The sequence below is a fragment of the Anabrus simplex genome, chromosome 1 (assembly GCF_040414725.1).
Source record: "Anabrus simplex isolate iqAnaSimp1 chromosome 1, ASM4041472v1, whole genome shotgun sequence".
NCBI classification, from domain to species: domain Eukaryota; kingdom Metazoa; phylum Arthropoda; class Insecta; order Orthoptera; family Tettigoniidae; genus Anabrus; species Anabrus simplex.
Window position 1 is genome coordinate 405731303 of NC_090265.1, and position 14438 is coordinate 405745740.

The 14438-nt window shown below is 41.4% G+C and overlaps 2 protein-coding genes across 3 annotated transcripts in view; both read right to left on the bottom strand.

Moving 5' to 3' along the window:
• LOC136866633 (leucine-rich repeat-containing protein 15) overlaps nucleotides 1–14438 on the bottom strand; it is a 175342-nt gene that overhangs the window by 147245 nt on the left and 13659 nt on the right. The window lies entirely within an intron of this gene.
• On the bottom strand, nucleotides 7540–9009 carry LOC137500014 (uncharacterized). The gene is made up of 2 exons (XM_068227135.1): nucleotides 8287–9009; nucleotides 7540–8169 (listed from the first exon to the last, which is right to left on the bottom strand). The coding sequence occupies exons 1-2, from the start codon at nucleotides 9007–9009 to the stop codon at nucleotides 7540–7542; spliced, it is 1353 nt and encodes a 450-aa protein (XP_068083236.1).

Sequence of the window (14438 nt, forward strand, 5' to 3'; positions counted from 1 at the left end):
TTCCCGGCAGGGTCGGGAATTTTAACCATAATTGGTTAATTTCACTGGCACGGGGTCTGGGTGTATGTGTCGTCTTCATCATCATTTCATCCTCATCACGACGCGCAGGTCGCCTACGGGTGTCAAATCAAAAGACCTGCATCTGGCGAGCCGAACTTATCCTCGGGCACTCCCGGTACTAAAAGCCATACGCCATTTCATTTCTGAAGACGCAGAGCAAAGTTCTGTGCGAAACGTAAAGTTTTCCACCTTATTTCTTGACACGGCATAATCCCAAAAGCCTATATCATGTCTACAAGATAATAATTTAAGTAAATCAGACTAAACAATTGCAGATGTAGAATCCTAACCAACTTACATTGTCATTTTTGTGTCATTTAAATCAGTCCTTTGTTTGTATTACCTTTAACATGAAAATAAAAAAATAAATAGAGTCTACATATGCGTATGCAAATATGTATAACACTTCCAAATTTTCCGTGGTTAACGACCCACTTGTTTCATTTGTAAACTAAGAAGAAAATGTGTTTCATTGTTTTCTTTTCAAGTAATTAACAAATAAATACCATTTTAGCATGATAATACGGCACTGGATCTTTTCCGGTCAAGAAACAATTAAGTCCATGATCCTAAAATGTGTCCATGCACAAAACGAAAAGCACAAAAACGTTGGTAACAACACAACATTGTCGATAATTACCCTACATTTTGTGCGAACAAGTCGATTTGACATTCATGGACATTAGGAAGTTGTGGAATGATTTTATTGTCTCCTGTAAAGTTTTACTTTTTGGACTTGACCGGTTCTTGTACCGAGGTCTTCAAACTGCTGTCTTCGCAGTACAAAAATGGTAGAGAACTGGACTGTACATCTTGGCTTTGTTATCTTCCTTATCAGTTCCCGGATTACCTCCTTGCTTTTTGCCATAGAGGAGAGACTAACCTTGTATAAAAGGAATGGAAGACTCTGAACTTAATTATGACTTTTACACTGCATGGTACGTGAAAGATACATGTATCGACATAAAGACAGCCAAGGCTCATTAATGTTAATGTCTCAACATGGATTTCTTCATCGCCGAGTGGAGCGTTGTTCCTGTGAAGACATGGAAAGGAACTTATCACAAGATGTCTTCAGCTGATAACATCATAGGTATTTCGTTCCACAAGAAGGAAAACAGTTTTGACTGAGGCTGTACCTACTTACTGTTCAGTCTGTCTCTCCATCTTCTCTAATGGCCCCTTGGATTGTGAACAAAATACAGTAGAACCCCGTTTATCAGAAATAAAAGGGGCAGAGCCCCTTCGGTTGACGCGTTTTTTCGGATGACACATGGTAAATATTTCTGGAAGTTAAATGTCGAAATAAACATCCATATACTCTGTTAAGCAAAGGTGCATACCGTATATTAACAGTAAAATGTTCACATGTCACTCATTGTATAAAATTACTGAATTTCTTCTGAATTTTATTGGTGCAGCGCTGTCATTCAGCTACGTCACGCCATCGTTTAATGGTGGTTTAGATTCATCGGTTTGTTCAACAAAGCGTAAAGCAATCTGAAATAATGAAACAATTTATTTTGCAATGGGGTAAGAAAAGCATTGGAACTACAGTATAAAACCGTAAGGCCAGTGGAACGACCTTGGGTGAAAGAAAAATATAAATGTAGAAGGGTCGCAGATTTCCCTGGGTTCGTAACAGAAGCTGCAGTATAGTCCGAGCAGTAAACAAGATGAAACTCCCGCAAATGAAGCAACGTTAACCACAGTCTACATAATCTTCATGGCGAATAATAATAATAATAATAATAATAATAATAATAATAATAATAATAATAATAATAATAATAATAATAATAATTCCTAGTTGTCCAAGAAAAAATATATCATGAAACGAACTAGATGGTAAGAAACTGTTTTGTTTTGTGCTACACGTGCATTCTGGTATAAGTAATGACCTAAAAATAGGGTTTGCCTAGTAGCTCTCAGCACATACACCAAGAGAATTACTCATATCGACGGCTAAGAACGAGAGGATGAAAACAAAATATTAAAGTACTATTTTGCCAGAGCATTTCGGTTAAGCGAAGTTTGGTCAAGCGGGGTTCTACTGTACTGCAAAGTCTGGTACCCGTTTTTCGCCTCATGTTATAGTAGACTCATGGGGTTAATACTGTAATATCCTCAATTTCCACGAGAAGAGGTGAGTGTAATGTAATGAAAACATGTCGCCTACTGAGCGAGTGGCTACATGGTTTGGATCACTTAGCTATCAAGTTGCATTCGGGAGACAGTGGGTTCGAACCCCTCTGTCGGCAGCCCTGAAGGTGGTTTTCCGTGGTTCCCCATTTTCACACCGGGAAAATTCTGGGACTGTACCTTAATTAGGGCCAAGGACGCTTCCTCCCCACTCATATCCCTCTCCTATCCCATCGTCGTAAGACCTACACGTGTTGGTGCGACGTAAAGCAAAAAAATGTCTCTAAAAAGTTGTTCATTTTTTACAGGTATGTTATATTGTTCTAAGTTTTATATTTCGTATTTAGAGAGACTGAAAATCGTATATTAACTGAGTAGACACTGATAAAGAATAACATGGTTCAAAGTTTTCATGTTTACGTTGCGTTTAGGTTATATGTTCGTTATGAGAGACCCTTTAGCCTTTTGTGATATCGTAGATTGGCAATCTCTTCTAAAGCCCCACTCCCTTCGTAGAATAATGGACATGCATTATCTCCTTTCAAGATGTAGGCTACATTTATCAAATGAACTCTGTATTAAAAAGTTCAGAGATGGAGAAATAGAGAAATTGTCGATCGATCTCAGGTGCTCAATAGAGCCAGAATATATACTTTTCCATTTTCAATTACTACGGCACGAAGCCTTCTTTAGTCGTCGTCTTTTTATTCTCTTTCCTTCCCGAAATCGTCTTTAGATGACGAGCTCAGTCATTTTATTACCCCTTACGGGCTGATCATATCAAAAGTTTCCAATCTAATCAATAAACCACTCGCAGGTGGTTGAGTGATTTGTTGAACAATTCATTGTGCTTAAGGTCGCGTGTTTTTGAAAACGAGAAAATACACTCCAAATAGACTTCCGGTTTATTAGATCGTATCAAGAACATATGTGAATATATGCTTAGTCGTCTACTTCTACTTCCCCACCATAGTGGGGTTATGGTTCACGTGGGCTTGGACCTGTTTTACAACCGAATCTCCTTTTTTTTTTTTTGCTAGGGGCTTTACGTCGCGCCGACACAGATAGGTCTTATGGCGACGATGGGATAGGAAAGACCTAGGAGTTGGAAGGAAGCGGCCGTGGCCTTAATTAAGGTACAGCCCCAGCATTTGCCTGGTGTGAAAATGGGAAACCACGGAAAACCATTTTCAGGGCTGCCGATAGTGGGATTCGAACCTACTATCTCCCGGATGCAAGCTCACAGCCGCGCGCCTCTACGCGCACGGCCAACTCGCCCGGTATAAAATCTCCTTCTTGATGCCAACCCTAGGTAGAGGGATGAATTCACTTATAGCGTGTTTCTGTGGTGGTTGATAGTGTGGTGTGTTGTGTGTATAAACAAATTTGAGTACTCAGACCAATACAAACAATCAGCTCCGAGTCGAGGAATTAACTGGACCTGGTTAAAATACCCGAACCGGTAGGAAATCGAACCCTAGACTCTCAGAACCGAAGGCCATGACGCTGATCATTCAGCCAAAGAGCCGATCCATTTTTACGCGTAAGATAATAATAATAATAATAATAATAATAATAATAATAATAATAATAATAATAATAATAATAATAGTCCGCCTCTGTGGTGTAGTGGTTAGTGTGATTAGCTGCCACCCCCAGAGGCCCGGGTTCGCTTCCCGGCACTACCACGAAATTTGAAAAGTGGTACGAGGGCTGGACCGGGGTCCACTCAGTCTCGGGAGGTCAACAAGTAGAGGGGGATTCGATTCCATCCTCAGCCTGGTTTTCTCTGATTTTCTCCTCCAGGCAAATGCCGGGATGGTACCATGGCCGGTTCCTTCCCTCTTCTTTGTCTATCCCTTCCAATCTTCCCCCCTCCCCCACAACTCCCCTGTTCAGCATAGCAGGTGAGACCGCCTGGGCGATATATTGGTCCTCCTCCCCAGTTGTATCCCTCCGACATATTCAGCCTCCAGAGCATTGCCCTTGAGGTGGTATAAGTGGGATCACGAGCGAAAAAACAACCCTGGAGGGTAAATGGATTAAGAAATAAAGAAAAGGAAATAATAATAATAATAATAATAATAATAATAATAATCATCATCATCATCATCATCATCATTTTTACAGTTTGCGGAGACGCCGAGGTGCCGGATTTTCTCCCGCATAAGTTATTTTACGAGCCGCTAGAGTGTTTGAGCACTTTCAAATACCATCGGTTTGAGCCGGGAGTGAACCGACCATTTGGGTTCAGAAGGCCAGAACTCTTCCGTCTGAGTCACTCAACCTGGCTCTGTGTTAAGAAATTCAATATTGTCACAAAAGTTGTCAAATAGTCGGCCTGTGGATCCCAAGGCTCTGTGTTCAAACCTGGAAAAGAGAGAGAGAGTTCTTTTTTCTCTAATGTTATTTGCTTTACGTCCCACTAAGTACCTCCACGGTTTCTGGAGAAGCCGAGGTGCTGGAACTTTGCCCCACAGGAGTTCTTTTACGTGCCAGTAAATCTACCGACACTAGGCTGACGTATTTGAGCACCTTCAAATACCACCGGGCTGAGCCAGGATAGAACCTGCCAAGTTGGGGTCAGAAGGCCAGCGCCTCAACCGTCTGCATTGAGGCCGGCACGCACTACTCATGCTCTGAGTGTCATGACTCAGCACCGCTCACACCCAGCAGCTTCCATACTCTCGTAGTGATAAATGTGATTACGCATTTAGCGGATGCTACGTTTTTCACCAGCCTGAGCCAAGAGACAGATGCAAAAATACTGCGACCATCACGAAATGAAAACATGCGTTATTTTTTGGCGTTTACCCGACAGAAAAAATTAAAAAAATAGCCGTAGGTCGTCGAACAGAATTTCTTCTTTTTCTGCCAGCCTAAGGAATTTTATCCTACGCTGAGGATTGGAACTGTTCACTCAGCCTCTCGGTACTAAATGTCTGCTGTGAGAGGCAGCGGGTCCGGCCGCAAAAGCCAAGCAGTGAGGCTGAGGATGTCGTCACGTTTACCACGTGACACTCCAATATCTGCAGGCCATCTGATTGGGCAACAGCCATCTTGGACGGCCAAGGGTCACAATGGACTCTTATTCCACAGGTTTGTTTGTTTCTTCGTCATTACACCGTAGAAAATGCCTTCCGTAATAACGGAAATACTATACTTTATGTTAAGTGAATCACGGTGAAGTCGCAGGTGAGTGATAAGGTAGAAGCTATTATTTACAGAACGCTAATATCAGTTTAAGGAACACATTCCAATGCGTTGACGTGCCGACTTTCCTTGTTTAGATTTGTGTTCGTGCCCGTATGCCTAGAGCTAGACTATGACACTTCGGTTTTCCGGTATTGAAGGCTGCAAATATTACGGTCACGTGCTTGTTCGCATAGCCGGGCTGAGCGGCTCAGATGATTGATGCGCTGGCCTTCTAACCCGAACTTGTCAGGTTCGATTCTGGCTCAGTCCGGTGGTATTTGAAGATTTACTGGAACGCAAAAGAATTCCCGTGGGATTAAATTGCGGCACCTCGGCGTCCCCGAAAACCATAAAAGTAGTTAGTGGGACGTAAATTATTATTATTATTATTATTATTATTATTATTATTATTATTATTATTATTATTATTCGCCTAGACTGTGATGCTTCAGTTTGCCGGTACTGAAAGCTGGAAATATTACGGTCATTTCGCTGTCACCCGCTATGCATCAACCCATCGAATGTATGTATGGAGCTACAATACTGTAGCTCCCCAAATGAAATGGTGGTTTTCCGCATCCATTTTTGGGGGGATTAGGGCTGGTATTGATGGCTCAACACCATCAGTGCCGGACTGAATCCAGTGTAATCCTCTACGATCTAGGCAATTGAAATCTCGGGGCCTCCCTCGCAATATTACCTCCCAGTACATTTCAATTTTATCAACCAACGATGTAAACAAACCTACCTTATTACGGAATCCAACAAATTAACATATATTACTTAATGCAATTCATAGATATTAGGCCTGTTGAAAAATAGAGGATAATACTTAATGTAAATTTCTTCGTTTCTTTGAGTTGATTCATTGTTTCTATATTTTGGAAACAATTTAAGAAAGCTGGAGAGTTTTTTTTTCTTTTTTTTTTCAAGTATAAGTCAATGTCACTTTGTTCTGTTGTTGCGGTAGAAGAGCTGATTGTTTTCTTTAGTTAGATGAGTCACATAGGGGAAAGTCCTACAGTACCGGCCGGCTTGCAGTACCGGCCATTGATGGTTCTCGTTTTAGGTGTTATATGGCAGTAGCTTGCAGGTGGCATATATGAAGGATGCTACATTCCCGCGTGTCATACTTTGGGGGTTTCGTCTAGTGTTAAGTATTGTGAGAGATGTGAGTATTGTACGTTGGCCGGCTTACGATCGCGCGTGAAAAGTTATTTTCAAGCCCCAGATACTCCATTTCCAGGTAAGCTGTTGATTTTGTTTTTACTTACATATTGTATACATTCTTTGAGGGTGCTATAGCTGGTAAGAGTTTCACGACATCGTATATTAAACAATATCCAGTTAGGGAAGTTCCTTCACGAGAGTTTCGTACGGTACCGGCCAACCATATGTCTTCCAGTACCGGCCAATAGGACTTTTAAAGAAATAAAATTATATCCACTTATTATCACTTTCCAGAGTGGAATTACCGAGAAAAGGGGTAAAATAAAATGAAAGTGGACCGTGGACGGGATGAAGATGGCACTAAACTAAATTATTTCTAACAAAATGACTGCAAGGCAGGCTGCTGAGGCTTTCTCGCGCCAAGAAGTACGTTAAGAGACCGTCTGAGAGACAAGAGTCTAGCCCCTGCGATCTAACTGTGGCTCCACCATGCCGAATACTTCCGAACAAACCCGAGAGTTATCGAGATGTAAGTGTGGCACTAACGCCGGCTACTCCTCATGTTACGGCGGTCAGTTCAAATTGTTTAAGTTCTCACTCGTCAACAAGCTACTGTGACAAATACCACAAAATAACAAATATCACAAAAAGCAGGCTCAAACACAGACAAGAAATTTTAAAATGACAAATATCACAAAAAGCAGGCTCAAACACAGGCAATAAATTTTAAAATGACCATACAAACATACCTGGTGAATTTGACGATGCTGCTTCCTGGGCTTCTAATTTTTCACATCGGTGTCCTTGGTTCGATCACAAAAGTTTCTTTCGATAGTCTGTACACGTAACATTTTTTAAATTATAATACTGCTAATTACAGTAGGCCTTAACTCGAAAATAAAACACTTATCTTACAACAATCCACGCTACACACTACAAGTTATTACACTATATACACGAGACTGGGGACAGTCAGTTTCCCTGAAGTAAGGAAACAGCGATATTCTGTGCCTCTGTGCCGTCAGGTTTCCTCATAGCTGAGCACTTCTTTTCTTTTTTCCTTTTAGTGGAAAACAATCTCCTCTGTGGCACTATGCATCTATTGCTTGACAGAGGTACCGATTTGTCTCTCCTCAAGGGTTCGCAGCTTTCATTACAACGAACAGCAGCTATGGTCGCTTTTAGTGATGCCATATGGCGTTTAAGAACGGTGATTTCACTTTCTGATCGTATTCCTCTAATTAAGTGAGTGAACTCTTCTGTTAGTTTCTCTTTTTCAGTCTCCAAAGTTAGAGTAGATTGCTTATTTCCCTTCTTCGCGAGCTCTTCTATAATATTGTCCTTCTCAGTGGCACAGTGTTCATCTGTATGAATGAATAAGTCATCCTCACTGTTTCTGTCGGCATTATCATTATGCAGCGAACTGAACACTTCATTCTGGCTCCTTCTAAGCAAGCAAATGCTATGGATATGCTTGCACATATTCCATTTTATGCTGGAATCAACACAGGTGCAAGTGTATTGATGAATGCAGGCACTGCATTCCTCGCAAACTAATTTGCAATTGCAGTTACAAATATTTTCCTGCACGAAATAGGTCTCCTTGACATCGGAAGATGAAGGAATTATCCAGCCATTTGCTTCTTTAATTATCAGACCTGAATTTACCTGCAAACCTGCTTTGTGTCTGCTTCTAAGATCTTTAAGTTTACTCGTTACTTTTCCTTTTGTAAGTACCACCAACCGATCAAACAACTTATCTCTTACGAAGGTCATCAAAGCATGAATTGCTTTATCTAGTCGCTTGACATTTTTACCATGTAAATATATATATTTTAGTGTCCTATGCATTCTTTCGATGTGCATATTAGTGTTCAGGCCACTATTTATTCTGTAACAATAAGCCCATGACTTTACATTTTTCAGATAATTTTCCCGAAAATATATGGCAAATTCAATTGTGTCAGGATCCTCATTAAGTTGTTTCATTACAGCTGGAACCATGATTTCAAATGCTGTGATATCTCTTTCCTGCATTAAGGTCCTAATAAGTTTATATACCTCAGCCTGCTTCTCCTTTCCTTTCGCTTTTGAAATGTTCTTCCTCCAAGCCCTGTCTACATGCCAGGAACAGAAGAGTCGCATTTCTGGTTGCTCCATTGTTGAAATCCAGGCCGTGAAGAAAGATTCTGCCATATCAGACATAAAAACTTTAGGAGTTAATTTTCCAACCTCTTCTCTTACATACTCAAAAAATATAGAAAGGACATATTGATCACTTCTATTAGATATGAGAAAACCACACGGGAACCCCTGTCTCATATCGTCTAGAACAAGAAGTGTGGTCAGTTCGAAACCGTAACTATTCATTCCATGAGTCCCATCGACACAAATACAGTCGCTTCCATATTTCTTCAAGATTTCTCGCTGGGCACTGTTCATGATAATTAATACAAAATCACTTGCCATTAATCCTGGGCGTTTTTCATTCACTGTGTCTTGGGGTTTATAATACAGAACACATGGATTATCACTAGAATTTACTTCATTTACCCAAGCTTCAACGCTAGTACCGTCATCACTGTGTCTCACGGACGAGGAAGATAAATTGAAGCAGTGTTCAATGTTGTACAAGTCTTTCTTTGTTAAGAGGTGAATCCGATCTAGTTTAGAGTCCGAAAGTGAGTCGCGGACCTTGTCTAGTATGGCATCAAACGAAATTTTGTTGGCGATGTCTGTAGCCAAGCTTCTTTTTTCCATTTCTGTTAGACTCAGGTGAGCTACATCATTTTCATGCCCTACGTGTGTTGGTATATAATCAACTCTACAGGTTCCATCCTCAAACTCAAGTACCTGCATACCTGAAGGGCAGTTTCCATTTATTTTGTTGCTTCCTTGAGTTTTAATATGTCTAATCCCTGTACTTTCAGAATAGTAATGTCCCGAACGATGGCACGTATAGTAATGTCTAGCAACATTGTCAGCGCCACGGTGCGAACCACGCTTTTTAACATATTTAGCCAAGGATTTCTTTTCAGTTTCTTCCTTCCACTGTAGAAAATCTTGCAATGTACGAAACTCGTTACGTTCCAGCTTAACGGAAATACAATGTTCTGATTCTAAGTGTTCATGAAAACTTTTCTTCACAGCGGTTGTAAAACTGCACAATGCACACTGTAACCTCTTCTCATTAAGATAAACAGCCCCGTGAAATTGCCGTTCATGCTGTTTAAAAACGTACTGGTTATTGAACTGTTTGTCGCAACTTTCACACTTATAAGCATATGTTTTCTTGCTGTTTTTAAGGGGAGCTATATCACCTAATTTGTCTGGATGTACTTTTGACACGTGTTTCCTAAGATTTTTGTTATAATCGTAGCTGTTTCCACATTCCGAACAGATATATGATTTTGGCATTTTAAAAATGATAGTACGAACCGTATAACTTAAGACATGTACATCACCAGTTAAAGATAATTTCTTCTACCGCTACAAACCGACCGTATAACTTACGACACATATATCACCTGTTAAAGATAATTTCTTCTACCACTACAAACCAGTTAAGAAAGGCGCCAGGCAACACAGAACACACTAAACGCCAGCTGGAATTCCAAAGGGAGGCGGGTCATTTACCTCCACCCCCTGGCAAGTGCATTCGATAACTCTCGGGTTTGTTCGGAAGTATTCGGCGTGGTGGAGCCATAGTTAGATCGCAGGGGCTAGACTCTTGTGTCTGAGAGCACTTAAATGTGGCTGTGGATCTAACTCCTCAGATGGGCACAATTTAAAAAAAAAATTGATTACGATATATAAAATCAGTTGGTTACTTATATGAAGTATCTAGATAATCTTCACGTCCCTGAGCAGTATTTTTTTTTTACAATTAGCATTCGCTTTGGCTCACCAGTTCAACAAAGAAAACAAAACTGTCAGAAAGCAGTTTTATTATGATTATTATGTAAATACTAAGGAAATGGAGGAAAACACATTATACGTTATTTGTTGTGAGTCACTGGATGAAGCGTTGACTGTGCTTGATCACCCTCCATACAGTCCAGATCTTGCCCCATGTGACTTCGCACTCTTCCCAGAAGTGAAGATGAAGCTGAAAGGGAGGCGTTTTGACTGCACGATTGGTTTGGACCAAGTCAAAGTGAACAACACCTTGGAAATTCTACCCAACGCCGATCATCACCTTTTGCCCAAAGTGACCTTCCCGCACTATTACTTGAGGTTCTTTCTGACCTACTGTTTTCTCTTATGATGGCATAAATAGAACCATTTTTTCATTGCATGACACAATGCGATGTTTACAAAGTATGGCTTAAATGAGCTGTAGTTGTTTCATACGGAGCTACTCGTCGACTTTAGTAAGCTACGTTAAGTTGGCGCAGATATCTAGCAAGTGCGACTTTGCAAACGGCAAGGCGGAATAACAGTTTACATTGTTGGTAGATGCCTATTCTTTGTGGATGAAATCTTGAGTCTGGTCGGGTGAGAAAAGTTGATGCATTGAAGTGCTTATGAACAGCAATGGACAAAACTAGTCAAGTGTGATTTAGATATTCAGGTATATCATATTATGGAATAGACGGCACACATTGTCACTGGCTCCTCATCACGGCAACCGTGTTACTGATCGTTAATGTTCAGTAGTGTTTCGTGGAACACCTCGTGGAGAATGTAAATACAAATGTTATTTTAAAAAAGGAAGAGCAATCAAAAAATTTGGACTTTTAAAATTAAGTGACTATCACCGAGCGAGTTGACTACGTGTTTCGATGCTCGTACCTGTTAGTTGGCTTTCGGTATATAATGAATTCGAACTCACTGTCAGCATTCTTCAGATAGTTTTCCATTTTCACATCAGGCAAATGCAGTTCCTTCCTTTCCAGTCCTAGCCTTCTTCTATCCCATCGTCGCCAGGTTACCTGTCTGTGTCGGTATAACGTAAAACAAATAGTAGAAAAGGAAACGCCACTTGCCTATGGCTTACCCCCTGAGGGTGGGGGCAGTGGGACAGCACACACAGTATTCCCTGCCTGTTGTAAGAGGCGACTAAAAGGGGCCTCAGGGGCGTGGATTGGTGTCTAGGGGACCCTAGCTGAGGCCTGGCTTTTCTTCCACTTACTTGTGCCAGGCTCCTCACTATCAGCTATCACATGCATATTCGACTCCTCTTGGTCAACTCTTGCTCTTTTCCGACCCCGAAGGTATTAGAGCATTCGAGGCCTAGGGGGTCTTTCATTTTGCTCACCCTTCCTGGCCTTCGTCTCTCTTTGCCCGATACCTACATTTTTCGAAGCGTCGGATCCCTTTCAACTTTTCCCCCTGATTAGTGATTGGGATTGTTCACCAGTTGTACTTCCTTTTAAAACAATAATCACCACTACCACTCCCTGTAGTTATGATTTCATGTTAAACTGGAGGTCCCGTAATCATGATGCCAATAGTAGTGTTGGGAAAAGTCAAAGTCACCTCCGTACAGGCCATGAAGGCCCTTGGAGGAGTGGAAGGTAAAGGCTTCCACCATTGTTAACCTTCGCACGTGATGGGGTAGAGTGGTTAGTTTTACGCCCGACCGCCTTTGCCCCCAGGAATTAACCTGGTACTCATTTTTGGTGTAGGCTGAGTGAACATCAGGGCCATATGCACCTCCGGAAGTGGAAATCTCGTTTCTTAAATTTTACGACTTCCTGACGGGGATTCCAACCCACGTCCTTCCGGGCGAGACGAGCACGCCTTTACCGCCTCGGCCAGGGAAAAGTACAAAGTAAAAATATTTGGCCTGAATTAGTTACAAGAGACAAATTTTACTCAATTACAATTGACTTTTTCAATAGGTGTAGGTTATGCATGTCTACCCCTGGCGAGTACTGAGGCCTCAACGTTGCTGACTCTCCATGCGATGTAGCCTACATCGATTATGAGAATGTAACGATTACAATATTATTTCATGAAGAAATTACGGGTATAAAAATTAAATTTTGTAAGTAACGATTAAAAATCACATTCGTTACAAGTAATTCGATTACATTTACTTCCCAACTTTGGTCATGTAAAACTCCAACATTGTATTAAGACTTTATCAGTCAAGTAAACCGAATTAAATTATTTCATATGTAAGACTTAGGTTGAACCTTAAGTGAAAATAAAAAAGATAGTCCAGCTAAATCTGCTATGTGTATAGAGCTTGTACTAGCTTTCTTTTTATTAATCGGGTCTAGACAAAATGTTGGCACCTCGGCGTCTCCAAAAACAGTAAAAGCAGTTACAGGGACGTGTATGTTGGGTATTCAGACCGAAGGCTGGTTTGATCCTCTACAGATGCACCAACAGCTGTCATAGATAGCCTAGGAGTCACTGAAGAGGCATACTAGGGAAGTGAGGAGTGAGGTAGTTTCCCGTTGCTTTCCTCACTGAGCCAGAAGTTGCTATTGCATATCAGCATTATTTTCACACCATTCATAACAGGGACTGGCTGCATAAGGAATGGCATTACTGGCATCGCCCATACCTCGGTCACTTTCATATTGTCAAAGCCAAGGATGAGACTGAGACAGGGCAATGAAAGTAACAAATTTATTCTAGCCCATACCGGAAGACATAGTGTACTGTAAACACTACATCCTGCCAGCAAAGGCATATTTTACAGGGACATAAAATAATAATAATAATAATAATAATAATAATAATAATAATAATAATAATATCGGGCGAGTTGGCCGTGCGCGTAGAGGCGCGCGGCTGTGAGCTTGCATCCGGGAGATAGTAGGTTCGAATTCCACTATCGGCAGCCCTGAAAATGGTTTTCCGTGGTTTCCCATTTTCACACCAGGCAAATGCTGGGGCTGTACCTTAATTAAGGCCACGGCCGCTTCCTTCCAACTCCTCGGCCTTTCCTATCCCATCGTCGCCATAAGACCTATCTGTGTCGGTGCGACGTAAAGCCCCTAGCAAAATAATAATAATAATAATAATAATAATAATAATAATAATAATAATAATAATAATAATAATAATAATAGACCTGTGAACCCAATCTAGGGAACATTCTTGTGTATGTGATTTTCTTAATAAGACACTGTATGTTATGAAATTCTGAGGTACCGGGCGAGTTGGCCGTGCGCGTAGAGGCGCGCGGCTGTGAGCTTGCATCCGGGAGATAGTAGGTTCGAATCCCACTATCGGCAGCCCTGAAAATGTTTTTCCGTGGTTTCCCATTTTCACACCAGGCAAATGCTGGGGCTGTACCTTAATTAAGGCCACGGCCGATTCCTTCCAACTCCTAGGCCTTTCCTATCCCATCGTCGCCATAAGACCTATCTGTGTCGGTGCGACGTAAAGCCCCTAGCAAAAAAAAAAAAAAATCTGAGGTAAGCCCTCATGTCATTAGGTCAAATAACAGACCATTGGAAAACATCGCTAGCTTGTCCCCCAATTCTGCTGCCTAGCACAGTTTAGGAGTAAACAAATAAGACTTGCTGTCCACAGTTTGAGGACGAAATGGGCTCACCGTTTCGCCTCCCTCGCTGTGATGTAGGCCTACGGGACACTTTGGAGGCGCCCCTGAACTGTGGGAGCAGCACTACCTGATGAGAGTTGAAAAGGGAACCACGGAAAAGTTGATTTCGATCAGAATTGTCTCCCGTGCGAGACGGATGAGAACCAGTAACAGCAGGTGAGGCTGGTACTATACACTATCAGAGACATTTTTGTCAAAAACCGTTTTGTAAAATATTTTATAAAAGTGAACTTCAGTTTTTTTGGCTACTCATCTGAATGTCAGTGTTGAGGCAGATATGCTGGGGCTGTGCCGTAATTAAGGCCACGGCCATTTCCTTCCCGTCCCTAGCCCTGTCCTATCT